The sequence below is a fragment of the Watersipora subatra genome, chromosome 11 (genome assembly GCF_963576615.1).
Source record: "Watersipora subatra chromosome 11, tzWatSuba1.1, whole genome shotgun sequence".
Classification (NCBI taxonomy): Eukaryota; Metazoa; Bryozoa; class Gymnolaemata; order Cheilostomatida; family Watersiporidae; genus Watersipora; species Watersipora subatra.
Genome location: NC_088718.1, coordinates 13,733,776 through 13,761,434, shown reverse-complemented (window position 1 = coordinate 13,761,434; position 27,659 = coordinate 13,733,776). Strand labels below are relative to the sequence as shown.

The 27,659-nt window shown below is 36.8% G+C and overlaps 1 protein-coding gene across 1 annotated transcript; it reads left to right on the top strand.

Moving 5' to 3' along the window:
- Positions 1 to 174: 174 nt before the first annotated feature.
- Positions 175 to 26,428, top strand: LOC137408391 (uncharacterized). Its single transcript, XM_068094904.1, has 5 exons — positions 175 to 271; positions 8,443 to 8,906; positions 9,908 to 10,040; positions 18,273 to 18,447; positions 24,540 to 26,428. Exons 2-5 carry the CDS (start codon positions 8,478 to 8,480, stop codon positions 25,441 to 25,443), a joined length of 1,641 nt encoding a protein of 546 aa, XP_067951005.1. The 5' UTR covers positions 175 to 271; positions 8,443 to 8,477; the 3' UTR covers positions 25,444 to 26,428.
- Positions 26,429 to 27,659: the final 1,231 nt, after the last annotated feature.

Here is a 27,659-nt window from a genome sequence, read left to right as displayed (position 1 = left end):
GATATTTACCGATAACCTCTACTGCATATAGGTAGGAGTTATCGTTTCACTAATATGTGCTTCGCATTGATCAAATCGCCGAGTTTTTATTGCCCATGATATCTCACATTGCTCGTTGAAGTCTGAAATCGGCGCTGTTAGAGATCATAGCAGCGACTAATATGAACAGTTCGCCAAGTTTCCAACATGGCCGTTTCTTTTCTGTTTTGCGGCTTTCAAATTTAGTACATTTTGAACTTTAGTGATTTGAGCCTTGTACTTTTTACTTAAAGTAAGTATTTATTAATTTTGAATAATAATTAAAGAGTTTGGAAGTTTATTATGACTGTAAAAATGTCTTAGGCTAGAAATAACGTGTTGTCAAAATACACGCTTCTTGCTGCGCCTGTGGCAACTAATTACTACTTATGCGAGACATCTACCTTGCATGCTTATTCAGAAGTCAGAATATAAAAATCAAGTTGTTTAGGGTCTGTCGTAGGTAAAATATTGGAGCGTAATGTAAATCAGTAATGGCTATTGACTACTACTTACACGTAGTTAGTTAACCAAAATGCATACACACAGTTCAAGTTCGTAGAATTATCACATGAACAACTTCAAGATGATTAACCCAGTTAGTAAACCAACATTTTGAACGAATCATGTTTTTTTTCAATTTCATTTTTTCATCTGTAAAATGCATATTTTCTTAACATTAACTTGCCCGACAACCCTTTTAATGTGGCTTCATCTGCTTAAATGTTTAGTCATATTTTAGGGTGCATATGTTTTATTGACAAGAGGAGTTCAAGCTGTATCACATATGCAGTTTGTGTCAAAAGGTTTTTAATAAGCAAAAGTCATATCCGAAATGCACTCACCGACAGTTATGCGCAGAAGGTGTTAGAACCTGCAGACAAAGAACTGGAATTGAAAAAGAAAGATCACTTTAGCTGAAAAGTGATCTTTATTCTTATTCGTTCTCATTTTCATGATTTTAGTTGTAACTAGCATGTGTCAATAATACAAAATACAAAATGTACAAAATACGGATGCTGTATGATAGGATAGAACTTACTTTCTGGTTGCTGAGGTTTACAAAGCTGAAAAAGAAAACTTAGTTCACAATTCTGTACCTACGCATTCAGTGTGACTTTCTACAACTTCTGCTACCTCAAACTATTTTGCAGCAATTCGATCATGCAACATGCTCCTTTTATGCTTGACAATACCACACTACTGTCTGTTTGCTGCCTTCTACTATACCCTCTTTGACTTCATCGTTTCCACCTATTATTCTGTATTGTTTTGTCATTCCACTTTTTTTGAAATTTACTCTCTATGCCACCAGTTTTTTATCAGGCTTATTTATTTGTACTACTTAACCCAGCAGTAATTGGTCTCGAAGGGGACGGCCGAACTGTTCCAACACATTTTAAGCTGATCTTAAATAACCCTTACAAAGTGCTTAAGTCATTACAAACATTTAAACTTACCAAATTAAAATTTGTTTTCACATGATGCATTGACAACAGCCAGTCATATCAGGCATTTCAACTCAGCGTAAAACCTCTAATTGAACGCCACATTTATTTGACTGCCACTATGAGAAATGGGTTGAAAAATGGAGCGCTACCTATTTTGAACACCGTCTTGACAATCTTTGATTTTATATGAACCCATAGTATCAAGGGATCAGTAGATAGGTGTCAACAAAATCGTATTAATAATGATTCGCTTACATCAATAACGATCTTGTTTTTCGTTAAAACTTTGAAAGCATCACCATAGAAATAATTAATAACGGTCTCAAGCTAATAGTAGTTCCTTGTTTAACATGGTATTGATGCGTCGAAGTACATATAACAATGGTTCACATCTGTGATGGTACAAAGCTTACGTTTAGCAAGCAAAACCTTTACGTGTTGCATTTGTGCTAAATGCAACGAGTGAAAGTTTTGCTCTGACAAAAAATTGTTTGGACCCTACTATCTACTAGGGCAGAAGAGATTGTGGAAGGTATTGGACAACCACAATATGTTTGTTCCATCGAAAGCAACAATCAAAACGTAGCTATTCGAGCAAACACTGCAAATATTTTTGTTTTAAAGACATCAATTTTTGTTTCTGCACGTAATATAAGTGTGGTTCGTTTTTGTCACTTGTTCATGACTATATCTATAGCATTTGCTAGTTTATCATTATATAACTTAAAAATTTACAGATTTAAAAGCATATTATTTGATAGCAGCATTGCGGTAATCTGATCATACAATTGATCGACGCTCGTAACTCCTTTTTTATTGCACATAAAAAGCTAGTTTTGGCTGAAAACCGTAGCAAAGATATCAATGAGTGCAATGAGCTTTTATGCAACATTGTTAAATATAAAATAATAATGTCTTCAAGTTTAAAATGAAATCAAAATTGAAAGCTCGAAAAACTGCTAAGCAGGACACAGGCTAGGATATCATCATAGGTTAGTTGCAAGCAATAGATTATCAATTGGTAGATATATATTTCTTGGTTTCTCAATACATATTTATTACGAAATGTTTGACAAGTTGGAAGTAAGTTAGCAGATTTATTGCATTTAGAAGGTTTAATATCACCCCACTGAAAAAAGAGGGCAAAATATAGGCGACATTCGCTTCGCCCGTAAAAGGGCTAAATATATCTTCCTAAAATTCTGATGAGCCATTTGAAAAATACAATGACAGCCTCTATTTGAATGCCACCTCCAAATGACCACCACCACAGAGGAGAGGTTGAAAAATAAAGCGCCATGGCGTTCAATTAGAGGCTTTACGGTATGCTAATAAGTTTTTCTTCAATGCGCCTTAGTTTCATAGACCTACACTGACTTTCCAAATGGTTTATCCCTAGCCTGGGCATGGCTCTCGTGGAGGATTGGGAGAGAGAGCCTCGGACACATAGCAACACGCGGGGAAGACAACTCTAACAGTCGACTTCTGCAGTCACTAATATCACAATCGTTATTTCCGAAGGAGTATCATGTGACGGTCTTTTTTATGATCTTCGCGAGTATTATGTATTATTTTTAATCTGAATTGGCAGCAAACAAACGCTTATTGGTCAGTATGAAATGTTGGTTGCATAATAAATCAATCACGGGAGCTATATTATTTCATTTTAATTAATTAGGTTTTGATTTAATTATAACCAAAAATTAAATCAATTGAATAAAATATTTTCACAATAACAATACAAACGAATAGCAATAGAACAACAAAAATGAATCGCACGCTGCTAGTAAAGAAAAGTTTATCTAGTAAAAAGTAATCTCAGTTTTATTTTACTCGCGAGTATTGTGATTACTCGCGACAGTTATTATGAGCAACTCGGACCTACCACTGCAAAACGGTGCCATCTGAAAGCAAATACTCTTTCCGAAGCCAGTAGGAAGAACTATAAATTAGTCAAAACCTGCGATAATATGTTGTAAAACTTGAAACTGTTTTGGTCTCAGCGTGGCTATGCCTAGCTTTGATAGATGGTTTTTGAATCGCTCCATTTTTTATCAGTATATGAAATGAAACTGCAAACGTAAAAACGCAAGAGCATAGTAACCTATGGTTCTTATCGTTTTGTTATCAAATGGGGTATTACATAACTACCCAGCCTATCAAAAACATAGTGCCTTTCACTAGATCAAGTCACGTTACCGTGACGATAGGGTTTTAAACCCGCCACATCTAGTACATCATGAGATCTGAATCTATCGACACGCTTTCATTAGTATCAGTCTGAGCGTCATATGTAACATATGTCGCTCGTTTTGCAGAAGTTATCTTACTTTTTTATCGCTGTGTCCCAGGCTCTCTCTCCCAATCCCCCACGAGAGTCATGCCCAGGCTAGTCTACCCCCTTGCCAATTACTTTGAACACACTAACATCGGTAACTTCTAAAACAGTCGATGGTTTCTTTGACTGCAACCTTACATTTTTGACAGTTTTTTCTGTCACAGTTGGTCTATCAAATGTAAATTCAACACCTCACCATTAACTTTCAAACACAACCATTTTTGGCCCAGTCATTGGTTTTCATCATACCTGTTTTCAAAACTGGAAAATCTTACACTTTTCTCAGTGATTCTAGTTTGACTATCGTTACGGCATTAGTGCCTAAAACACTGCTGTCATATCCGTAGTCACTGTCTCTATCTTTCTTTCGCTCTTCATTTCCATCCCGCTCATCATCATAACTTTTTCTTTTAACCTCTTCTACTCCTCCATCTGTCCATACTGTGATCTCATGATTTACTAATATAAACTATTTCCTTTTATCATTAGAGCCGCCCTTATTCCTGTATCTATCATACATACTCTTCTGTGGTATACTCTACCCAACTTTTCCCTGTTATTATCTTGATTACTAAACCTCTCATAATTACTGTGGCGGCCACTTCCTTGCCTACCGCTACTACAGTAGTCGCTCTGACAGCGTAAATAATTCATTCCGACAGCATTTACATTGTCGGGATTTTACGTTATACAAACAGCAAAATACATGTAAATTACCTAATCTGTTCCAAGATCTTCCCAAACTCACCCCGGCAGTCCTTCAAAAAGCAAAAAACTACACATATATTTTTAATTTAACAGTACAGTAACTGTGGTATTATTGGTTTGTATCAGCAACATTTCTCTTTTTTATTACCACTTTTACTTGTTTTAGGGTTCATGATTACGGTAATGTTACATTAAGTTAAGGGGAGTATTGCATCCAAAAGGTTTAATATCGCTCCACCGGGAAAAGAGGGCAAAATATTGGCGCCATTAGCTTCGCCCGTAAAAGGGCTAAATATATCTTTCCGAAATTCTGATGAGCCATTAAAAAAATAGAAAGCCAGCCTCTATTCGAACGCCACTTCCACGTGGCTGCCACTATAGAAGAATGGTTGAAAAATAGAGGAAAAACCTTCAATGTCAATTTAAATCTTTTTACTTTTTTCTACACTACAAAATCTATGCTGCAAAGAAAAAAAATTATATGTCTACAATAAAGCAAAGCAAAATCATATCTTTACTAATATAAGCGCAGTGTTTGTTAGGTTAAAATAAAACATCGTTTTTAACTCATGACATTCAGCTAGGTAGGTCAACACCCTACCCCAGCACCAATCGAGCGTCTTTAGTATTTCCAAGTAATTGTGCAGCTACTTATTAACTGCGCTTTATCAGCACACATGACGATCTCTCATGGCACACTAGACTGTCACAGTACTAGTATTTATCATAGAGATACCTAATGATAGATATTCCTCATTTTTTCTCCCAAACTCGGCTAGAGAAAAAACAATATTCTCAAGGCTAACTATGAGATTTTCGTTATTCAAATCAAATTTGAGAACTTACACCGATTTGATGTTTTGCATCATATGGAATTTCGTATGTAATACCAAGCCAAAACTTTACATAAATTATTTGCGTTCAAATTTGAATTTAGATAAAAAAGAATTGTGTTATAGGAGCATCTGCTGTATTTTTACGGCTGCTACTGCGCTTACCATAACTACTGCCGTGCCTCTCACTATAACACATCTTGATGCATATTTGTGCAATCTCAAGATACATGACCTCACTTCTTGCAGAAAACATTTCGAAGCAGCACATTCTTATTTTACGATTAAAGCAAGCTCTTTCCTCTTTACACTGCTCTACTACGTGCCAGTATGTAGGAACATTGATATTATCACTATCACCTTAATGATTCCTTCTACTGTCTCGTGCACTAGCTCTGATTTCTAGAATCATTTTCTCTTTAGAAAAAATAATCCTAGAAATTTAAATTTCTAGAAATTCTAAAAATCTCTAGAAATTCTAGAGACTACCCATCATTTCTTTTTTCTTTCACTTTGGCTGCTTTTTGAGTCCATATTCATTATTTTCTGTCCATACGATGTCATTCGAACTAGTTGCCATTTCACAAACCATCAACGTCTCATTTAACGGTAAAGTTTGCTTTTTTCCTCAACTTTTTGCTTATTTCTCTATCCTTTAAACCAGTAACTGCCACAATTAAAGCAAACCTACTACCATTGTTTGCAGCTTCAGCGTATCTACTTGAACTTTCAATCCTGAAAAATTCTTCGTCATTTTTATGTACTGCCTATTTAGCTGTAAGGAATCCATGTTCTTTTGCAAACATTCTTCCCATCATACCATAATACGTCTGCAAAGTGTTCATTGCCTCCTTTTATGCAGAATTTGTTAACCCTTGTCTGCGCCTCTGTCCAACAGCTTTAAATAATTTTACTAAGATCGCTCTACTCTGCAAAATAGGTCGTCCATTATCACCCGCATTTTCATAACCCCTTTTCTCTATTGCACCTGCGATATACACATTCATTTTCTATACTCTTTCTCATGAACTGTCGCTGTGTACCAGAGCAGAAATGTTGGGTAGCCACTTTTCATGGCTCTCTCAATGGCTGTACGTTCATAATTTACTCGACACTTCTTCCCTTTTTTTAATTAACTTCAATTTTTACTGTTCCACTCATTAGTTGAACATATGGAATCACCTCTCTTCCTATTTCAACTTATCTTGCCCAGACACTTTATTTAGTTTACTCGACACTTCTTCCCCTCTTTTTTAATAATAGTGCAAACACTTCATCTGCTCTAAAACCTAGACTTCAATAATACCTCATCTACACGGACATCTCACCTGCATCAACATCTCACCAGCACCTGTTTGCACCAGCACCTCACCTGCACCAGCCTCACTGATACCTAGACAGCATTAAAACCTCACCTGCACCAACGCTACACTTTGCATTATCTTACCTCCAGGCCTGTAAAAAGGTACGGACAACCACAACTGCATGTAAACTACCAGCATAGGCATGTATGCTGATCCATGATCATATCAAAGTTAGTTTTGTCAACTGAGCTATGTTGTATAATCAAATAGAATATCCTCGTTTATCGCTGAATTTTCAAAAGCTGAAGATGAAAGCTTTGTTGTCTCCTCTGAACCTATATGGTCACTCCTCAACTATCCTAACCTTCGGCATTTTCTATTACCTCAGACATCATTGTAGCCTTAGCTTTAAAAATTTCTGTCTGACGACGTCACAAACTTGAATATAATAACTTGAATAACTTCCAACGATGTCTGGTGAAAACTTAGCAATGAGGAGACCTTGACATTAGAGCCTTTAATCTACTTTCAGTTTGAAATATTCAGCTTGCTAAAGGTGAAAATAGTTCATTTAAAATCCATAAAACAATCAGTGAAAAATGTCCAAATAGATGGATCTCAAGAGATGAATATCCTCTATGATCTTGTCTCTTTCAAGATTTGATTTAGTGACAGTTGGTAGTTCTGGCAGTGTAAAAGTATAATCTCTAATAAATTTAAGATAGTTCATTGTCAAACATCATCAACAAAGGTTACGTAAACATCAATAACTGCTGTTCTAAAGTTACCTCAACTACACAAGTTATTAATTGTGCTCAAGTCTATGACTGAAATGACAGGTCCATAAAATTGGAAAATAGATTTTGATTTTTCAGTGTCAAACTTTCGATGGTTTCGAGTAACAACATTGAAAAGTTTTCCTCATGAATGTAAATATTTCATTTTAGTGAAATGGAGTATTATATCCACATTCATTTGTAATTATGTTTCAATGCATTTGAAAATACACAAAATCAAGAAGATAATTGCACTAGTCTAAAGTTGAGTTTATTGAATGCATTGGAACTACCGTAAGTTGGGGAGTTGTATCATGTTTCAGCATACAGCTATTCAAGCTGAGTCATTATCAATTGCTGTTATCCTATTATTAGGTTTTTATCTAAAACATTTTATAGTACACCAGCATTACAACTACGATTGCGTCATCTTACGCATGGTTGTTCAAGAGGTGAATGGTATTGCTGATAACCTTTTAATGAAGGCAGAGTGTCTTTTTATGCTGAATATATTGAAGCTTTATTCAGAATTACTAAAAACAATGTGGTCAGATTATTTATGTTAAAATTTTTAAAGATCATTTGGTCTACTTTTAATCAGGTCATCGCTAACAAGAAACTCAACTTTGAAGAAAAAATTAGCAAACTTATAATAAATCTACTTTTGAGATGTGGTTCAACTTTTTTAAATGCCAGTTTGGGGTATTTTTTTACATTAGGATGCTTACGATGGATGACTCCTTAACTTCTGGTTGGAAAATAAATATTGCAGATGAAAATGGAAAAAGGTACAAATTATTGCATAGATTTGAAAGTCCAAAATAAGACTTAATCTATAAATCTGATAAACAGATATGTCATAGGATGTATAAAGAAAACAACCAAACCCATTTGCCGTGCCTCTCCTCAGATGCTAATGCAATCAAAAACAGAATGTTTTGGGTAATTTAAACTAAACGATTTAGATAACAAATTGGTGAAGCAAGTGCTACTGCAGTTTTTGATTTTTTACAGAACAACGCAGCATATCTCAAACATTGGTACGAGGGATGAGTGGTGGTATGGTGGGTCGGGAGGCCACCACCAAGCTTCCCTCAGCAGATGAAAATAGCATGACTAATAGCGAAGGAGACACTTTGGCAACATTACCGACAGTTTTGAACGACAGTCCTGTTTATGGGGGAGAAGAGAATGATTCGGAGGTTTCAGACTCGAATCGTCATTCATCTGACGAGGATCCATTGTCTTTGTCTGACACGGACAGTTCAGATGACGCTCTCGAGCACCTCTCAAATAGGAAACCCACTCAGTGTGAACGGGATGATGAAGAACTGGAAGGAGCTGAACCAGATGTCAAAGAGGAAACAACAGCTGATACAGAAACGAAGCCTGGTACTCTCATTCCTATGCCGGCAGCTACACAACTAAAAACTTCTGGCTATATTTCTGTGAAAGATCTTTATGCCAGTCATGAGCAGGTGAGTGTGATATGATGCTCACCCAGGTGAATGGAGTGGGGTATCCATGCCAGCAATATGACAGCCATGAGCAGGTGAGTGTGATGTGATTCGCAGTAATGTCCAGGTGATTGGTGTAGGGTATATATGTCAGCAATATTCAGACGGACGGAATGTCTTTTTTTAACTGCAGCAACTGAGATATCCATGACAGTTGAGTAGAGGGGGGTATCTTTTACCAGCCATGAACAAGCGAAGTCAAAGCTTATCATCACTTTAAAGCATCACTTATGGCATACTTTAAAAGATTCTATCAGAAAGTATAGAAATTTCCTATCGTTTGAGATTATGTTTGATGTGATCTGACTGCCAGGATGTTTCAAGATTCAAATTGACAAAACTTGATCATAGTTTAAATGCTCGTAAAAAAATGATGCATCCAGATTTCTCCAGAAATGGAGAAATTATTTATCCACATATTATTTTATCCACTTTTTAAAGTGATAAATACATGTATATGGCCTCATCAGCTTCGGGTAGTCATATGTTTACATAAACATTTAAAGGCAAACATTGGGACAAATTCTAACCAATCTATTTAAAATCATTTGAAACATTTATAACCATGTATCTGAGTATGTGAAATTTTATTCCAACAGCCATCATCAACTACTAAATAAAATATATGCCAATAGAGATGTGTAACACTGCAGCTTGAACACAATAGCTGATCTTATGACGAGAGGCCCAAGCAGGAAGTGCGACTATTGATATAACTGCAATTAAATTCTGTCAATTTTACCCCTGAAACATCCTAGTAGTAAGGTCACCCAACACGACAAACGGAATATCAGATGATAGCAAAATATCTATACATTCTGATAAGATCTTTTTTAAATTTGATGTGAGTTACCGTTTGAAGCTCAACTATAGCTAGGATTAAGCAGTAATGGTCGTTTAATACGATATGTAAAACGATCCTCGAAACCAACTGAATAAAATTGAATTGGACTGTGTTTTAGAACTTGCGACTGATTGAGGCTGTTAAACCAATCACATTCCTCTACGATATTGGTGGTGGTAAATTCTCTAAACAACTCCAACAGGAAATGAAGATGAGATGGGAGGATGTGGCCCGGAAAACCCGCTCATCTGGTAATGTTCTTTTACTAATTAAAGTAGTACATAAAGGGGGGGGGTTTAACTGCAAACATAAATGTCTAACAGACGGCCAGATGTAATCCTTAGATAACAAGGCATGACCAAATATTTAAAATATTTCCGCAGATATCAGCTTTTTCAACAGATAAAACATATATTCAGACTCGAAAGGTGATTTTTCCTTCGCATTCGTATTTCCTAGGGTAGCTTCAGCTAACATGGTAATAGAATGGTTGCCATGGTAATAGAATGGTTGCCACTCTGTCTCCGAACTCACATTTCCCACAACTCCTATTTTGACCACCGCTACAGAGTTGGTTATAAACTGGCTCATAAACCTGGAAGAAAGATAATTTTTAAGAAATAAAGTTAACGCTGCTTTCGTGGACTCATAAATCATCAAATCAACTTTTTGAAATTGGCCATATATCAGGAAAGGCAAGTCATGCTGTTTCTGAATTTTTTTACTCATGAGGTTATTTTAAGCACTAAATAATGAATGGTCTTCACTATAACAATTGCCATGTCATGTCCTGGAAAAAAGATTACATTCATTTTATGGGATTTGAACCCACAACATCCGACATCACCATTCTGAATGCTACCACCTGGGCCATCCGTTCACCCTTCAGTAATTTAGATTGTGCATATAGGCCCCTACTAATGATCTGTGAATTATTGGCACATCCAACAATCTCTCATGCACTGGAGACTGCCAGGTGCGCTCGTATAGATAAAGAGAAAATAGGGAAAGCGAACATCCCATTCAGTATTAATGTATCGTTATATAATAATAAATATATAATTATATATATGTAGTAATTAATATATAATTATATATATGTAATATGTATAATTATGATATATCGTTTAATCAAACTGACAGTTCACCTGCTCCTAAATACACTAAATTGAGTGCGTCCAACAACTTCTTGGTTTGACTGGAGTGACTCTTTTCCAAACCGATGTCTTCCTACATATAGACAGAACTTTATTACGATTGCCATAAACTCACTCCTAACATTTGGAGTAGTCAATAAAACACAAAATAATTTGCGATAAAATGATTTTATTGACATTGCTGATAGAGTGATCTCCTTGACATCATTCATCACTCTTTGACCTGCACACAGAGTACTCTCCTTGGCCCGCACACATAGTGATCTTTTTGACCCCATAGAGTTATCTCCATGACACCACTCAAAGAGTTTTTTTGGCACCATCCATAGAGTTATGTTTTTTTGACACCACCCATAGAGTTATCTTATTAACTTTGGACCTTTTGTTGATTTCGGGATGAGAGTTTTGACATGAAATACGTGGATGCTATTTCAACTGTCCGTCATTTATTGCCATCAAATGATGACCTTGTTTTATCTTCCCAAACATCTGATTCTTTGTTTGCTCTGGTGTTGGCCTCACTTATTTGCTTGTCAGTTCTGTAAGTGAATGTTAGTCAGTTCTTCCTAATACTAGCCATTGCCTAGTGCGAGGGGCAGACTGTCTAGTGCGAGGGATGGACTGTCTAGTGCGAGGGGCGGACTGTCTAGTGCGAGGGATGGACTGTCTAGTGCGAGGGGCGGACTGTCTGGTGCAAGGGGCGGACTGTCTAGTGCGAGGGGCGGACTGTCTAGTGCGAGGGGCGGACTGTCTAGTGCGAGGGGCGGACTGTCTAGTGCGAGAGGTGGACTGAGAGGAAGCAGTTTTTATTACGGTTCAATTTTCAATTAAAGATGAACTTACGTAAAACTTGAGTTGAATTTATCAGAAAGTATTTGTCAGAAATTATCGGTATTGTTCTATCACGTGCGATTGTTTGTAATGTTTGAAGTGGTCTGACTGCCAGAATGTTTTAAGATTGAAAATCGACAGAACTTTGTCGCTCAGAAGTTAGAATGCTAAGATTAAGCGAAAGTGCGGAGTCAAAGTTGCAAAAAGACCAACAAAATAGGGATGTGTGGTGCTGCAACTTTGACGTAAAACTGATATGAACTATAGCAACGATAGCAACTAGTGACATCATTTTGTACGCATTTTTCTTCTGAGCGTTTTAATCGCAATCAAGTTTTATTGATTTTAATCTTAAAACATCCTGGCAGTCAGATCACCTCTAACGTCAACAACAATCGCAAATGATAGAAAATGATGATACATTCTGATAAAATCTACTAAAAATCTTTAACAGTATTCTTTTAGGACAGTAGTTGTTAACCTTATTGGACATACTGAACCCCACCAGTTTCACATGTGCTTTCACCGAACCTTTATTTATTTAAAAAAAACTTCACATTTGAGGCATTAGTATATCTTTTACTGGTGCAACAAAATGAACGTTGCTGTGTTCAAAAAACAAAACCAATATAATGCATGAACTCTCAACAAATAACATATATCTTTCCATAAAGACATGACCTTGCAAATCAGTGAGACTCATCCTGTTGCCATGCTGTTGTTCCACGGAACCCCAAAAACTGACTCGCTGATCCCCCAGAGGTTGATCAAACCCAGATTTATAAAAGCATTGCTTTGTATTGGCCTTTCAATTCACGTGAGAACATACGTGACAAGACGATAAACAAATTTCGCGGCTACGTCATCGAAATAAAGAGATTACTATCTACGGTGGCTTTTCGTTTTTGAGCTTTTAAGAGCTTGTAATCACATCTCCACATATTTTGCACCTACAACACAACAGAGTAAGACATGGTGAATCTTTTGATACCAAATAACTGTAATGTGAATTTTGTTGCAAGTCAACCTTTAAGGGATGCCATATGATCGTAATCACAGACCTTAAACCAAGTGAAAGGGATGAGAAAAAAAGTTGTTGATACAAACTAATAGTACCTCATTTACTGTCCAGTTAATAAATTAAAAAGTTAAGTTCAGTTCTTTCCTTTTGGAATTACCAAAGGGGTGAGTTTGGGAAGATCTTAGAATGGAATAGGCAGTTTACATGTATTTTACTGTTGGTATAACGTAAATTATCTATAGCGTTAATGTTTTCGGAACAGATTATCTACGTTGTAGGGGCATTTACTTTAGAAAGATTTGAGGAAGTTGAAGTGAATGTTAGAATGTGTCTCACCTCTTTATGCTAACGATCCATACATACTGTGTATTTTGTTAAAATTTGATATCAGCCAGATGAAAATTATGAATTGATCTTTGCCATACATAAATTCCTAATCATAGGCGAGATGAAATTCTCAAAAGCAGAAGAGAATAGGAAAATTCACAACTTGTTCGTTTATTGCATGAACTGAATGTTGTTTAGAATATCGATTCAGGCAAACACTAATTTACATGCAAAAAACTAATATAGAGTAGGACATGGGGAGTTATCCGCTTTTAGTTTCAATTTTTTCGTTGGTAAACAAACCTTTATTTAGCTTCAATGAACTAAGATGGAATATGACACGGAGAGTTATCTACTCTTAATGTCAATCTAGTCATTAATAAACAATCATTAATTTATGTTCATTGCACTAAGATAGAAGATGACTCATGGAGGATTTATCCACTCTTAGTTTAAATTTTGTCATTATAAAACAATTATTTGTGTTATATGCATGACTCATGTGTTAAATTTAGTACAATATTTCTGAAAAAGCAACCCTTCTCCCACCCCGTTCACTATTGGTCTGCTCACTTCGGGGTGGGGTGGAGTAGAAGACTGGTTCGCACTATATCAATCTTCTTTTGGAATCATTTGGTTGCCAGCTGTTCACCTGTAAGATCTGTCAATCCTTCTTTTTTTCGTGACATTTTTTTATCGTTGTCGGCCATCTTTATAGACAATTTTACCGTTAAAAACACGAAGCTTTTGCAATGAATTTTTGAAAATGATGCTTTTGTTTGCAATTTTTTTATTATAGTATCAAAACAACACCAAAAAGTACTAGTAAATAAAAGAAAAAGATCGTTTTCTACAAATATAGCGGCTTTTTCGTGAATGAGCGCATGTGCAGACGACTTGATGACATAAAAAAAACGATGGATATGAAGGTTAACTGCTGATTTGAAGTTGCAAATGCGTTGAAAATCGACCTTCTACGTACCACGTTTGTTATTGTTCAGCTTACTGTGTCAAATCATTTCTGTGTGGGGTGCGGATGCGCATCGCTGTCCAGGTAGTACTGATTTATAGTACATGCAGTGTATTTGCAGCACAAAATCTTATTTTGGAATCATTTGGTTGCCAGCTGTTCACCTGTAAGGGCTGTCAATATGAAGGCAAGACTATCCCACATGGCTGATGCAAGCTGAAGGGATGGCCACATGGCTACCCAACTGATCTACTGACCTAGAGAAGCGGCAAACTAGTCCAAGGATGGATGCTTCAGTCATGCTTGATCGGACAACTTATTAGTAGCAAATACATTACAGTCGACCTTGACTTTTTCAGGACTTGATTGTCTGAACATTGTCCAGAGTTGTAATGATTGGCCGTGTCTTTCTGAAGAATAACAACTTTGACCAATAGGTGGCTTTCGTGACAGACGACGCAAGAGCTGCGTGCGCATGAGTTTACCCCAGCGAACTGTAATTTTCATTTATTATTAATATTATACTGTACCCTATTGCGAGTTATTTTACTCCCTCATGTATACTGTATACATATACATGTATATATATGTATGTATATATATATATATACTGTATATATACTGTATATGTATATACTGTTTATATTTATCAGCCTATGTTTTTTTGTCCAATTACCGAAGGTTTCATTAAATTATCTAAAACGTTAGCCAAAGTTCTTTACATCTTATGTACAAGCTAGGGCCGAACTACAATGCCTCTTTATGACAAGAACATTTGTTTATTTTGCTCCAGTTTGCAGAAAACTTCCAGACGCATGAACGCTCATACTTGCTTTCTGCTAGATCGCTATCAAAACCATTCTACATTCAACACAACCAACTTTTAAACTGTGTATATTACACAGCAGCTTGCCATTTTACTTCTAATATTGCATTTTAGAGATATAATAAACATATTTCCTTATTGCTGTTGTTAAATTACATACATTACAGTAGGTTAGGCTTACAGCTTTAATTAATATTTATTTTATTGTTGTAAAACATAGGTTTGAGATAGTTGTAGATTAGGTGTGATTTTTTTACAACCTTTTGTTTTGCATAATTGACTTTTTGAATTTAATTTCAAAACAACTTGACAACTACCATGGGCATACAACTTTCCAGAACACCACGTCGTGGCCGACGCAGTGGCTGTCCACGTGTCTCTCAATTATTACAGCTCAATAGGAGGATAAATAGAAGTTCCTCACAGCAACCATCAACATCAAATGCTAATGTTCAACAAAACTCTACTCAAATTAATAACAACAACTCATCTGATTCAGAGAATTCTTTAGTAGATGTTGTAGGCGATGTAAATAACATGGACTTGGCAGCCCCTTTGTTTCCAGATGATGATCATGATTTTATGGACATCATTGACCATGAAAATATTGCACAAAACAATATGGCTCCTCCCAATGCTGCCCCCTTCATCACATTCCACATTTTCAATCTTTAGATTGACCTGATTTTCAAGAACTGCGTCACAACTTTCTAGGCAGACTTGACAACAACATATCACAGCTCACATGTACTGGATGTAATCAGAAACATTTCCTTACATGCGAGGGGCGATCGTAAAGTTCCAGGAATTGTCTCAGTACACAAAAACCGTTAATCGTAATTACCTAATTTAAACTGTCCCCTTCAAAGTAATCACCTGAGCTTGCTATGCACTTGTCCCATTTGTGTTTCCACTGATCCATGCAATGCTGGAAATCACTTTCCGTGAGGCTTCGGAGTTGTCTCGTCACATTTTCTTGAATAGTTGGTATGTCGTCAAATCTTTCACCTTTCATTGTCAATTTGATTTTGGGGAATAGGTAGAAATCACATGGTGCTAAATCAGGTGAATAAGAGGGATGGTTAAGCGCAGTCACCTTATTTTTTGCCAAATACTGATGTACCATCAATGAGGTGTGAGCCGGAGCCTTGTCATGGTGTAGGTACCAGACACCTGAGAGCCACAAATCTCGACGTTTCCTTCTGATACTGTCTCTAAGTCTTATCAGAATGTCTTTGTACACATGCTGATTCACAGTTTGACCATGTGGCAGAAATTCAGAGAGTACCACACCTCTAATGTCAAAAAATGTTATCAGCAGCGTTTTTACATTTGAGCGAGACATTCTAGCTTTTTTAGGCCTAGGAGAGCCAGGGGATTTCCATTGAGAACTTTGTGATTTGGTCTCTGGGTCATATCCATAGACCCAACTTTCATCCCCAGTCACAACTTTTGAAATAAAGTCAGGATCTTGTGTTAAAGCATCTTTTAGTTCGATACAACAGCTAACTCTTTTCTTTTTGGTCGTCAGTGAGCAGTTTGGGTACCATCTTTGCAGAGATCCTTCTCATGCCTAAATCTTCAGTGAGAATAAGATGACATGTACCATAAAAAAGCCCACTTTCTGCTGATATTTCCCATATAGTCAATCGCCTATCTCCCATCACCTGCTGCCTCACAAGGTCTGTGGCAGTTATGGTCCTTGAAGTTGCCGGTCTGCCCATGCGGTCATCATCTTTAGTACTTGTTCTTCCTTCTTTAAATATTTTGTGCCATTCATAACAGGCTGTTTTCTTAAGGGCAGAGTCTCCATAAGCTGTCCGTAACATTTGGAGCGTCTCAGCACCGGACTTTCCAAGTTTTACACAAAATTTTACACAAACGCGTTGCTCTTCTACTTCATTCATTTTCGAAAAATCCGACGAACGAAAAAAAATGACCTTGACATTGCCTACTATAACTTCATTGCGGGTGCTCTGACAAGTGTAAAACTTCGGCTATGGGGAAATCCCGTGCTGCTTAGCAACATGGAACAATCTAAACAACTGCACATGGTCTTATATTTGACTAGGAAAACGATTCCGGGAACTTTATGATCACCCCTCGTACAATGCTCAAATACAACTATGTCATACGCGCCAACAAGTTCCCCTGTCAAATTCCTAGATTACTAGAATTTCCTTTTTGAAGTCGTGCTCCCTCAAATTTATTTTATATCATCTCGAACAACTCTCATTTATACCTATACTCTGTCAATTTCTGCTGACAACTACTTTTTCAACAACCAGCAGTACCCTTTCTTTTTTCCATTATCACTTTGGTCATGGGCTGTATGACAGGGGAATTTCTAGTTATATGTACAGTAGGCCTACGTATATAATATTTTAATGATTTTTACCAGCCTGGGAAGTTTGCATTGGATATTTGCTATGGGTTTCTATACCCTCTACACGAATTTTTCGTCTTTCAATACCAACACTGGAACGAATTAAAATCGTATGGTGAGAGTCGACTGTACTGCGAAATGGTCCAGTCTGTAATAGTCCCAACAAACGAAGGTCGACTGTAGTCACTATTTCGTTACAAACAGTTTCCGAACACAACTCATGACTCTTGTGACAATGGAACAGGAAATAGTTGGGACAACCATGGTTCACTCACGGACAACCATGGTTCACTCACGGACAACTATGGTTCACCCACGGACAACCGTAGTTCACACACGGACAACCATGGTTCACTCACGGACAACCATGGTTCACTCATGGACAACCATGGTTCACTCACTTCAGTAAAAATATGCGCACTTTGGAAGTTCTGGATGAAGGATCACTCATGATTAATTTTAAAAGATTTTATCAGAAATTTCAGATATCTTTTTATTATTTGGGATTTTGCATGTTGCCAGGATGTTTCAAGATTAAAGTTAGTAAAACCTGATTGCATTGAAACCACTCAGGAGAAAAATATGTGCTCAGAGTTATCTAAATATGCTGTCAGGAGTTGAGTGTTTATAAGTGATAAATATACAGTCTCACATACAGGAAACACAACTACTGACGTCATTTCTGGAGACGTCTTTTTCTTGTGAACGTTTTAATCCGCGATCACGTTTTGGTGATTTTAATCTTGAAACATTCTGGCAGTCAGATCACTTAAAACAACAAACTAAATCTAAAATGATAAAAAAACTTCCAAAAATTTTGATAAGATTTTTTAAGTATTGACGTGTGCAACCCTTTAAGAACGTGCAAGAAAATAAATCTTTTCCTATGGCACGCTTGGTGCCGCTTGTCAAACTGCTAGGCCCACGAGCGGTTGATATGACAGTGGTTACTATTATGTTTGCAGCTGATGACTGTCGCATCCTGTGGACACATCTGAAGAGTGAATTCCGAGCCAAGCTCAAGTGTTATGAGGACACAAAGAGTGACACGTATCGTCGATGGCCCTACTTTGTACCGCTTGAGTTTCTCACACCGTATCTTCACAAACACCGAAGGGTTGCTGCCGGTCAAGCTACTAGGCAAGTGTTCTTTATGATGCTGCCTTAGACATCTGCATTGCTTAATGTGGTGACTGCACAATCTGATGAAACACAGAGTTGTCAGCACATGCATGGTTTTGTGTTGAGGGCTGGTGCATGACAAGGATTTGTAGATTAAACTTATTCCTATTGGATAGTGTAGATTCCACTTTATTCATTTTTAACCGTTGTCTTTTTCAAACTTCATGGCCTTCAAACAGATATTCCCATCGGTTAATTTATCAACTTGTACAAGCAGGCTTGGGGCCACTAGTGAGTATTGAGCGCACTGCACTATTTGCTGGCTAGACGACAGTAAGGTGCACTAGGCACTGCACTAGCACTAGTGCATGGCATAGTAATAATATAAAATGCACTAGACACTGCACTAGCAGAAATTCTTGTGCACTAGGCACTGCACTAGCACTATTGCATCGAAAAGTGAAGTCAAAAATGCACTAGGCACTGCAATAGCAAAAATTCTTGTGCACTAGACATTGCACTAGCACTAGTGCAGTGTAAAATCATAAATGCACTAGGCACTTCACTATTAAACTTCACTAGGCACTAGACCAATGAGCTTTTTTGCTATAGCAGCTGCAAGAATTGCTTGCTAATCAACAGATATCTACTGCTATCCACTGCAATAGTACAATTATAGCCGTGCAAAGGATGTCAGCCATGTATTTGTCAAATAAACTAGCCTCACCTAAAATTTCAAACAGACCATAGACCTACAATAATGCTCAATATTAAATAGTGCAGATGACAACAGATATCAAATAGTGCAATGTATTACAATTACAATAACTAAATATACTAAGCAAGCATGGAATGGAAGAATTCACTTCTTATTACATAAATGTACTATGTACAACAAGAAAATCTACCCTTGGATAAACCAGTATCACGTAAACAGTAAGTCATAGTGATGGCAAAATTGATAAGCAATATTGTTCAGAGAAGATGTTTATTAGACCGAAGGAACATTAGCCTTTCAAAGTTGGCGTCAGTCAGTTTAGATCTAGTTTAGACTAGTGCATACTATGTCACACTAAGCACTGCACTTGCACTAGTGCATTTGTGAAAAAGTTTCCAATCCGCACTAGGCATTGCACTAGAGCATTTTATGTTGCACTGTGCACTGCACTTGCACTAGTGCGTTTATGGGAATTTTCTAATCCGCACTAGGCACTGCACTACTACATACCATGTCACACTAAGCACTGCACTTGCGCTAGTGCACCTAGAGACTCATGTCAAATTTGCACTAGCATTGCACTAGACATTTCTATTTTTAAATTGCACTGCACTATGCACTGCACTAGTGCAGTGCACTAGTGCAGTGCGCACTGCTAGTGGCCCCAAGCCTGTGTACAAGGCATTGTTAAGCTGTGTCAGCATGTAGCTGGAGGCTTAGGGTGACCCATGAGGGCACAACTGCTCAAGTTTCAACTGTACACGCAGCCTTGGTTTTACAAGATTGCACGATTGATTCGTTGGTTTAATAGAATTATTTTGCGACGATAAAGTATGAGAACTAGGAAGTCTTCCATATGAAATCATTATGTCATATATGTATGTATATGGATAGCTTTTTAATAGTCAAATCTAGCTTGAAACTTAACTCTTAATTAAGGGTTCTATGTCATTAAAAACTAAACTTGTTCTGTATATTACTCAAGTTTTTAATAGTAAAACTGTAATAATGTATTAGCTAAGAAGTGAAAAAATTTGAGCTACCGTATATCTTTGCATAGAAGCCTATCTCACATGTGAGCCTTTGGAAAAACAGCCCTTAAACAGTGAACTTATAAAAAAGATTTTTAGAAACTGACTTTTTAAACTGTAACACGCTGTTTGCATCTATCACAGCAAAAGGTTGCAGAAGAGAAATAATAAAAGCGGTAACCATTATTGTTATCATGAGAACAAAAAATGATGGACAGGAAAAAGGCGAAAAGCGCCAGTTTTGTCGCATTCTCTTTTAGGCTACCAGCAGCATGCTTAACATGGCTTGAGTTGTTGGAATTAAGTTAGCATAATGTTATTTCATTTGAGTGCGATCAGAGTTTTGTACATGTAAGCCGACCGCTTAGTTTAATAACATTTTTTTAATTTTAAACTCGGCTTATATATGAGAATATACGGTATTTGTTTTTTTTTATGTTTTCATTAGTATATACAAAAATTTGTTATCGCGGCTTGGTAGATGTTTTTACGAAATTCAAAACTGAGCATGGCCATATTTTTGGCGCTGGGGTTGTGAAAACTAGGAGTTATGTTCTCGGTATGAACCAACTGTTTACTACCTTCGTAACATGACTGCTCAAGGGGTAAGCCAGCTTGGTGCAAGTTACTGAAGTGTAAGAAGGATATTTGCCTAGAATGCCTTTAGTCAGCCACTCCGTGTGAGGAAAGCAATGGAGTGCGCATAGCTGCTCGAGCAGTTTTGTTGACAGTTGTATGTTCATAATCGAGATAATCAGTGCAATGGTAGCTGAAACTTTAGTAAAATTACTGAAATTAAATTAATAGAAAACAAGGTAAAGATCATTACCTTGAGATTTACAAGCGGAATGGCTCTATGTTCTTGACACGGTTTGTTGACAATACATAAGGACCCACACCTTGAATGAGGTTCCTTGTTAGTGACCAGAGATTTGCTGGTTAAACCATCTTACAGCATTCTTTGTAAAATTTGTATCCGATATAATATTATTATATCGGATTATTATATCGAATGCAGATTTTACAAAAGAAGCTGTATGCTGCAGATCTCTGGTATAACATATATACTACATTGCTAGTTGTGCTACCCAGCGTTGCCCAGGTATTAAAAATCAGCTTATAAACATTGAGGGGTATTGAGAGTTGCCTGCCACTTTCTACTAGCCTGGTACATTGCCAATGGATAATTTGAGTGAGCTTACTAATAAGAGCTACAGCTTCTACGGAGCTATGCTATAACTTTACGTCATGACCTAAAGCATTAGCCTATTTGCTTCCATATAGCAACATATATTGCCTAGCGAATCGATCAAGTTCTGTGGCTCAGTTAGTGAGGCAGTCGAATGGTGAAAGGGATGTACTGAGATCAAATCTTCTGCTTTACGAAACCTTTATTCCAAGATTTTAATAGCTATAGTTGGACAGGCCTATACACATACACCCAAGCTCTGAGAAATATATATAAAGATTATTATATATATATATATATATATATATTGTATTAATATGTAAACATGTTGTCATGTCACATACGTCATGTGACTCAGGCCATGCTAGCCGAGATGACATTTTTTATTAAGCTGAAGTGAGCGAAACATCCACAATATTTGTAGTCTACAACTCTACGGAATCAGTGTTACCAGCACTTTATAAACCATCTATATTGTTTATTGTGTCTATCAGCAGTCACATCTGTTATCTTACAAGTGTCACTGGTATATATATATACATATATGTATACCATATATAGCCATATACGTATACGCTGTATATGGCTATTTATGCTCGTAACAACGGTTGTACAAACACATTAGAAATTAATGGATTAGCTAATCATATTTTAATTTTTAACTAGCAGTAAACCTGGTGATGCCCTGGATTTATTTCATCTTTAATCAGATAATCTGCAGGTGGGTGTTTAAGAGGCTCCCAGGAGCCACGCTGGGTTTTGAAAGCAAATATTTTTAGTGACCTGGCTGAAGGCCCGGAGCATGTGTGTGGAGTTTGAATAAAATCAACTTGAAAATGTGGAAAATCAACTTAAAATGTGGGAACACATGGTGGTCACACAGACTAACAGACAGACACAATGTCACAAAGGGAGATTTGTTAATATAAATATATTACGATATACAGAAATTGCTGATTATTTTAAATAAAAAGCATTCCTTTACATTTACTCTATTTTAAAGTGTTTGCTGCCTCAGGGCAGCATTTTTAACAATAACTATTTAATTGAGATAGAGCGCTGATATTTGCTACTCTATAAGTGTATTGTGATGATATCAACGAAATTCGGTTATGTAATGACACATTTAGACCAGATGTCGTGATTTAGCTATTTTTGCCAATGTTTAAAACTGCTAAGTCATCAGTGAGTTGGCATTCATTTAACAAGCTGTTTACTGTGAGCTGACTAGCTTGGCACTTTGTTAATCCAGAAATTATTTTTGTTGATAAGTTGCGAAGTGGCTATCTATTTATTAATATAAATACTTTTAATTATATACAATTATTATGTGTATACATACAAAAGTAGTTATCTTCCTTACAATTGTGTGTTTTATTTCATCAATTAGTACAAATATAACATTAAGCAAAGGTTAAGATATAGTTACAATGTTGTTTAAATGAAATAAATAAATAAAAGCTTAATTCCTACATATTAAGGCGTGATGAGCTCCACATGCGCAGTAGCACTGCAGCTAGTCGACGCGCTGGGTCCACAGAAGTGGGCATATTTTGGCATATAAGTTGAAATATTTGGCATATTTTATCCAAATTTGAATGCTAGGCCAGTCTTGATTAATCCAGGCTTAACAAGTGGCTCCTAATATTTGCCGAAAACTTGATACGTGCCGAAAAAATTTTTGCTGGCATCCTCTCGGTATTTCTGCTCTGAACACTGAAGTTTCTGTCAAACAGTTTTAATCTAAAGGTTTTTGGAATGCGCAAGAATCTACATTTTACAAACAAAAGTCAAGTTTAATATAATTTTTAGTTTAGGGAAAAAATATGACATCATTTTCGCAGTTTGATTGGAATGCAGACTCCCATTGTCATGATTTTCTAATATGAAAATATATTTATTCGAAACATCTGATTTCCAGTTTTGAAGGTTTTCCATAGCAGAAATAGGTTTAGGTCGCTGTTTGCATTTTTTGTTCATCCGTTCTGCACCAAAACTTTAAGAAAAATTGTAAATCGAGATACAACGCTGTGAATTCTGAGCAAAAAGCATACTGACTGGTTCTTTTTTTTGACAAAATGATCACCCACTATCCTTAATTTATTGTGGCAAAGTTTTGGGTAGACTCCTGGCTGTTAACTCTGTGATTCGTGATCAATGTTTTTGTTAAGTACCAAGGCTAGCCGTTATAAAGGCTTTTGGTAGCGAAAGAGTTAGCAGACTGTTAAGGATTATATATAAAATTTCTACACAAGTTATGCAGGACACAAAGATTTTTTACATCATGGCGATGAATTCTTCCTGTAACATATCTTTTTAAAAACTAGTTGAAACTGTTTTGAAAAGTTTTCTGTAATAAGCGGCATCTAGCTTATGGTTAGTTTCATAAGTTGATTAAAACTTCAGTTCATAGACATCCAAAACAGCATTGTGACTTTAGTAGCATTCCTGCGGTAGTGTTCTTATGTGCTGTTGGCAGCAAACAGAGCTGATTGCTTGAAAACAGCACTCAACCTATGTATGTACGATTTATTATTAGCATTATCAATCATACTAAAAAAAATTAGAAGACAGAAATCAGGAATTATTGAGTGAATTGAACAAAAAGTGTGTTAAAGGTAATAATCTAATGGTATTGCGGAGGAGTCAGGATAGTGAATTGTAGGTTGTAGTAACAGAAAGCTTATAAACTAAAACATATGTTGGTGCATGTAGTAAAATTGGTGTCATAGAATAGCAAACGATGTTTGTCATATGTGTGGAAGGATAAATAGAAATATTCTGGGCATAGTTTACGCATGATTTTGAAATCTGTAACACAAATGCAGAAAGGAGCAAGTTTGGGATAAGGCAATACTCTTATGTTCAAATATTTTGTGATGTGATTGGTGGAAGTGTCATGACCTGGATGTAAAACCTGTAAGGCTTTAGGAAAAAACCCCTGGTTGAACCTTTTTCATTTCGGTTTTCTTCTCGATGAAACCTGCTTCTTTTCAAGATTTTCTTTTAAATTAGTTTTTAATTGTCAAAAGGTCAAGAAGTCATTTCAATCACTTTAGAGGCCATCTTGCATGTTCTCGATCTCTAAAGCCATCTCTCTACCCATCCCTATTACAAAGCAATTCACTTGACACACTAAAACTTTTTTGACAATATTGTTTGTACTTTTCAGTAAAAGGCAGTCATCCGGGAGATTTAAAATGAAATTAGACCCAGATGATAATACCGCCACATCTCCGACACCGCGCTCAGGCTACCTTCCTAAGAGAGCAAGAACACTTCCTGCCAGGTTACAGGACTATGTATCAAATGACTACATCTCTCAGATAGAAATAGCTCAAAAACGTAAGTCTAAGCTGTCCGTTCGTCCCCCATCGGACAGCGACACATCAGAAGAATCGGACAATTCTTCAGATATTTCTAGTCAAACGGGAGATAACTCCGAAAGCGGGCGACGAAGGAATGGCAGCATTTCTGAGCCCAGGGAGAAAAAACGTCGAAAAAAGTCTGTAAGCTGCGAGGAAACGTTAGGGAATGAAAAAGATGCAATATATGTGACAGAGTTGACGATAGATGGCATACCAACAGTAGTTATAGAGAGCGCCATCACGCTCACTGAAGAAGAGCAGGAGCAAATACTCAAGGCTGCTGTTGACACCGGCTCAGTTCTTTTAGCAGAAAAAACCGACAATGTTCCTATGCAACGGGTGTCTCTCAAGTTGAGTTCGCCTCCCATGGACACAGACTTGTCGAATTTTGACGAATCTCTTGTGAAGCAATCGTGTCTTCGACCTCATAAATATCAGCATTCATTTGTTCCAACCGCTAGTCCTAAACGGAAGATTGGGCGTCCTTGTAAGACGCCCCCACACGAAAAAAAACCACAACCAGAATTGGACGATGCAGAAGGTCTCTGTGCAGGAAAGAATTTGGTAGTTACAATTAGCGATAGAAGGGATTCGAGTCTTGTTCATTGTCAGTGGATCTCATATGAGGAGGCCCAGCGTCTCAATCTAGCTGGGTTTGATGTCGATGAATGGATGAGTTCTGCTATAGATAATGAATCAAATGACTGATTATTTTTTATCGTGGAGGTCAATGGGATAGCTGTGGGGGTTTGGTGCAAAGGCTGATGGGATCAGGTGGTTGACATTCAATTTTGGAAAAGATAATCAAAAGGTTTTAAGACGTTTGCTTGTTATGCAATGTTCATCAACTGTTGAGTTTCAGTGCTGAGGTGTGCTATGGAGTTGTTTTCTCTTGCGGAGCTGGGAACTAATTACAGCGCATTTATTTACTCATCTATAGAGAGACTAATTTTTACAAAAACCAAAGAAAATATACCGTTTCCAAGTTGCTATCTTTTTCTATCTCCAAAAGACTCTTGCGCTTAGGTTTTTTGTCACAGGCTCCTTGTAATCTTATATATCATTGGCTAACGGCGGTAAGCCGATGCTTCTTCCATTAGCCTCAACGGTCATCATAACAGCAGATCTAACCAAAAATGTGCACAGCGGGAAAGCTTTGCAGGGATATTTTTACTGCTTCAGGGTATCCTCCTCTAATTCTATGTATCTCTACATAGATACAGGGGCTTATGAATCACCTACCGATTGGCACAGGCTATTTGGTCTGAGAGGTCAAACTGCAAACTTACTAATCCTACTAGAGTGGCAATCCAGCCCTCTTATTTGGCTGATCATTAGATACCACAAAACGCCACAACATTATCATTTAAATGGTTGTCTGTAGTTTACTCTACAATCTACGTACATTTAAAACCCTTCTGATAAATATCGCAAGCACTATAATAAACCGTGTATGGTCATATGGATTTTGTTTGGAGTCGTCTTCTCTGTATGCAGATGAATCCAACTTTTAGTTCTCATGATGGTAGATGGAGAGGAATGTTCCACAGCATTTATAAATTGTTGTTTTTTTTCAATTTCTACTGCTTTTGTAATATATATATTATTCAATTTGACATTTCGCCAGTTAATTAGTTTTAACCTGGCCAAACTTACTGTTCGTTATATTCATTAATAAAAACAGTATTTTCAACCCGGTAGCCATCAGGTATGTTATCTACTTTACCAAATACGAATACTCCAGCACTTTGGTGCACCGTGAGATATTGCCAAGTGCAATAACTAACTGCACAATTATTTTGATTGTCAACATATCTAGCCAGATGTAGTGAGTTCAAATCCTGAATGACGCAATATTTTTCCAATCTCTAACCATAACTTCATGCCGATGGTCACATCTCCTATTACAGGAAAGACTAGTATTCTGGCAGCCCGGTGCGTTGTGAAAGATCATCATGTGTAATAAGTGTGTGCACAATTATTCTTAAACATTGAAAGGTGGTTGAGTGGTACAGATAGTAGCATGCCTGGATAGGAACTGAGTACACGGGTTCGATTCTTGTGGGGGGCAATCTTTTTTCTCAAAACTTATAGCATGGCTTCAGATAGACGCGACTTTTATTATAGTGTTGACTAGATGAATGCCAAGGTAATAAAAACGTCTTTGGACAGAAAAATTATTTGTATAGATGAGATCATGTATGTATGTATGTGTTTAATAACTGGGGATTAGAGTATTAGTTGTGCTGTTGTCTATGTCTAGTCTTACAACTTGTACAAAATGCTTGGTAGTTTTTAAATAAGAGCATAACCTTTAATACTTTGTATCATTTAACAAGCATTTTAAACTTTCTCAATTACTAGATACTTGTGTATAACTATGTGTACATTTCCTTGTACATGCTGCACACTTGTATAGTACATTGTATGTACAATATATAAATAACAATATATAATGTACAATAGACTATGCTACCTTTCATACCTTAGTCATGAGACTGCCAGTGTATTGATACACGCGTCTAAACCTATGATACAGTGAAGCTGCAATAGTTGAAACCACAAAGTAAAAGGGATTACCGTATTCTTATACTAAACGAAACAAAAAAGCGCAACTTTACATTTTAGCAATCACAGACCTGAAACTAGATCAGGGAGTGGACAGAACTCCAAATAGCACACTGGTTAAATATGCTGCCAATGACGTAGATGAGCCAGTTTTCATTGTTTAATAAACAGGATTTCTCTATTGCTGATAGAATGATGTGTCATTTACATGTTTTCTATGTGTTCTTCAAGTTTAAACAACGATAGATGATAACTCCAATTTTACAGATACATGTATTCTTATTCAATAAAAGATATATTTAAATAAGTCTGCATAGAAAATCGTTAAACATCCTTAAGGAGGGCTAATTTAGTAA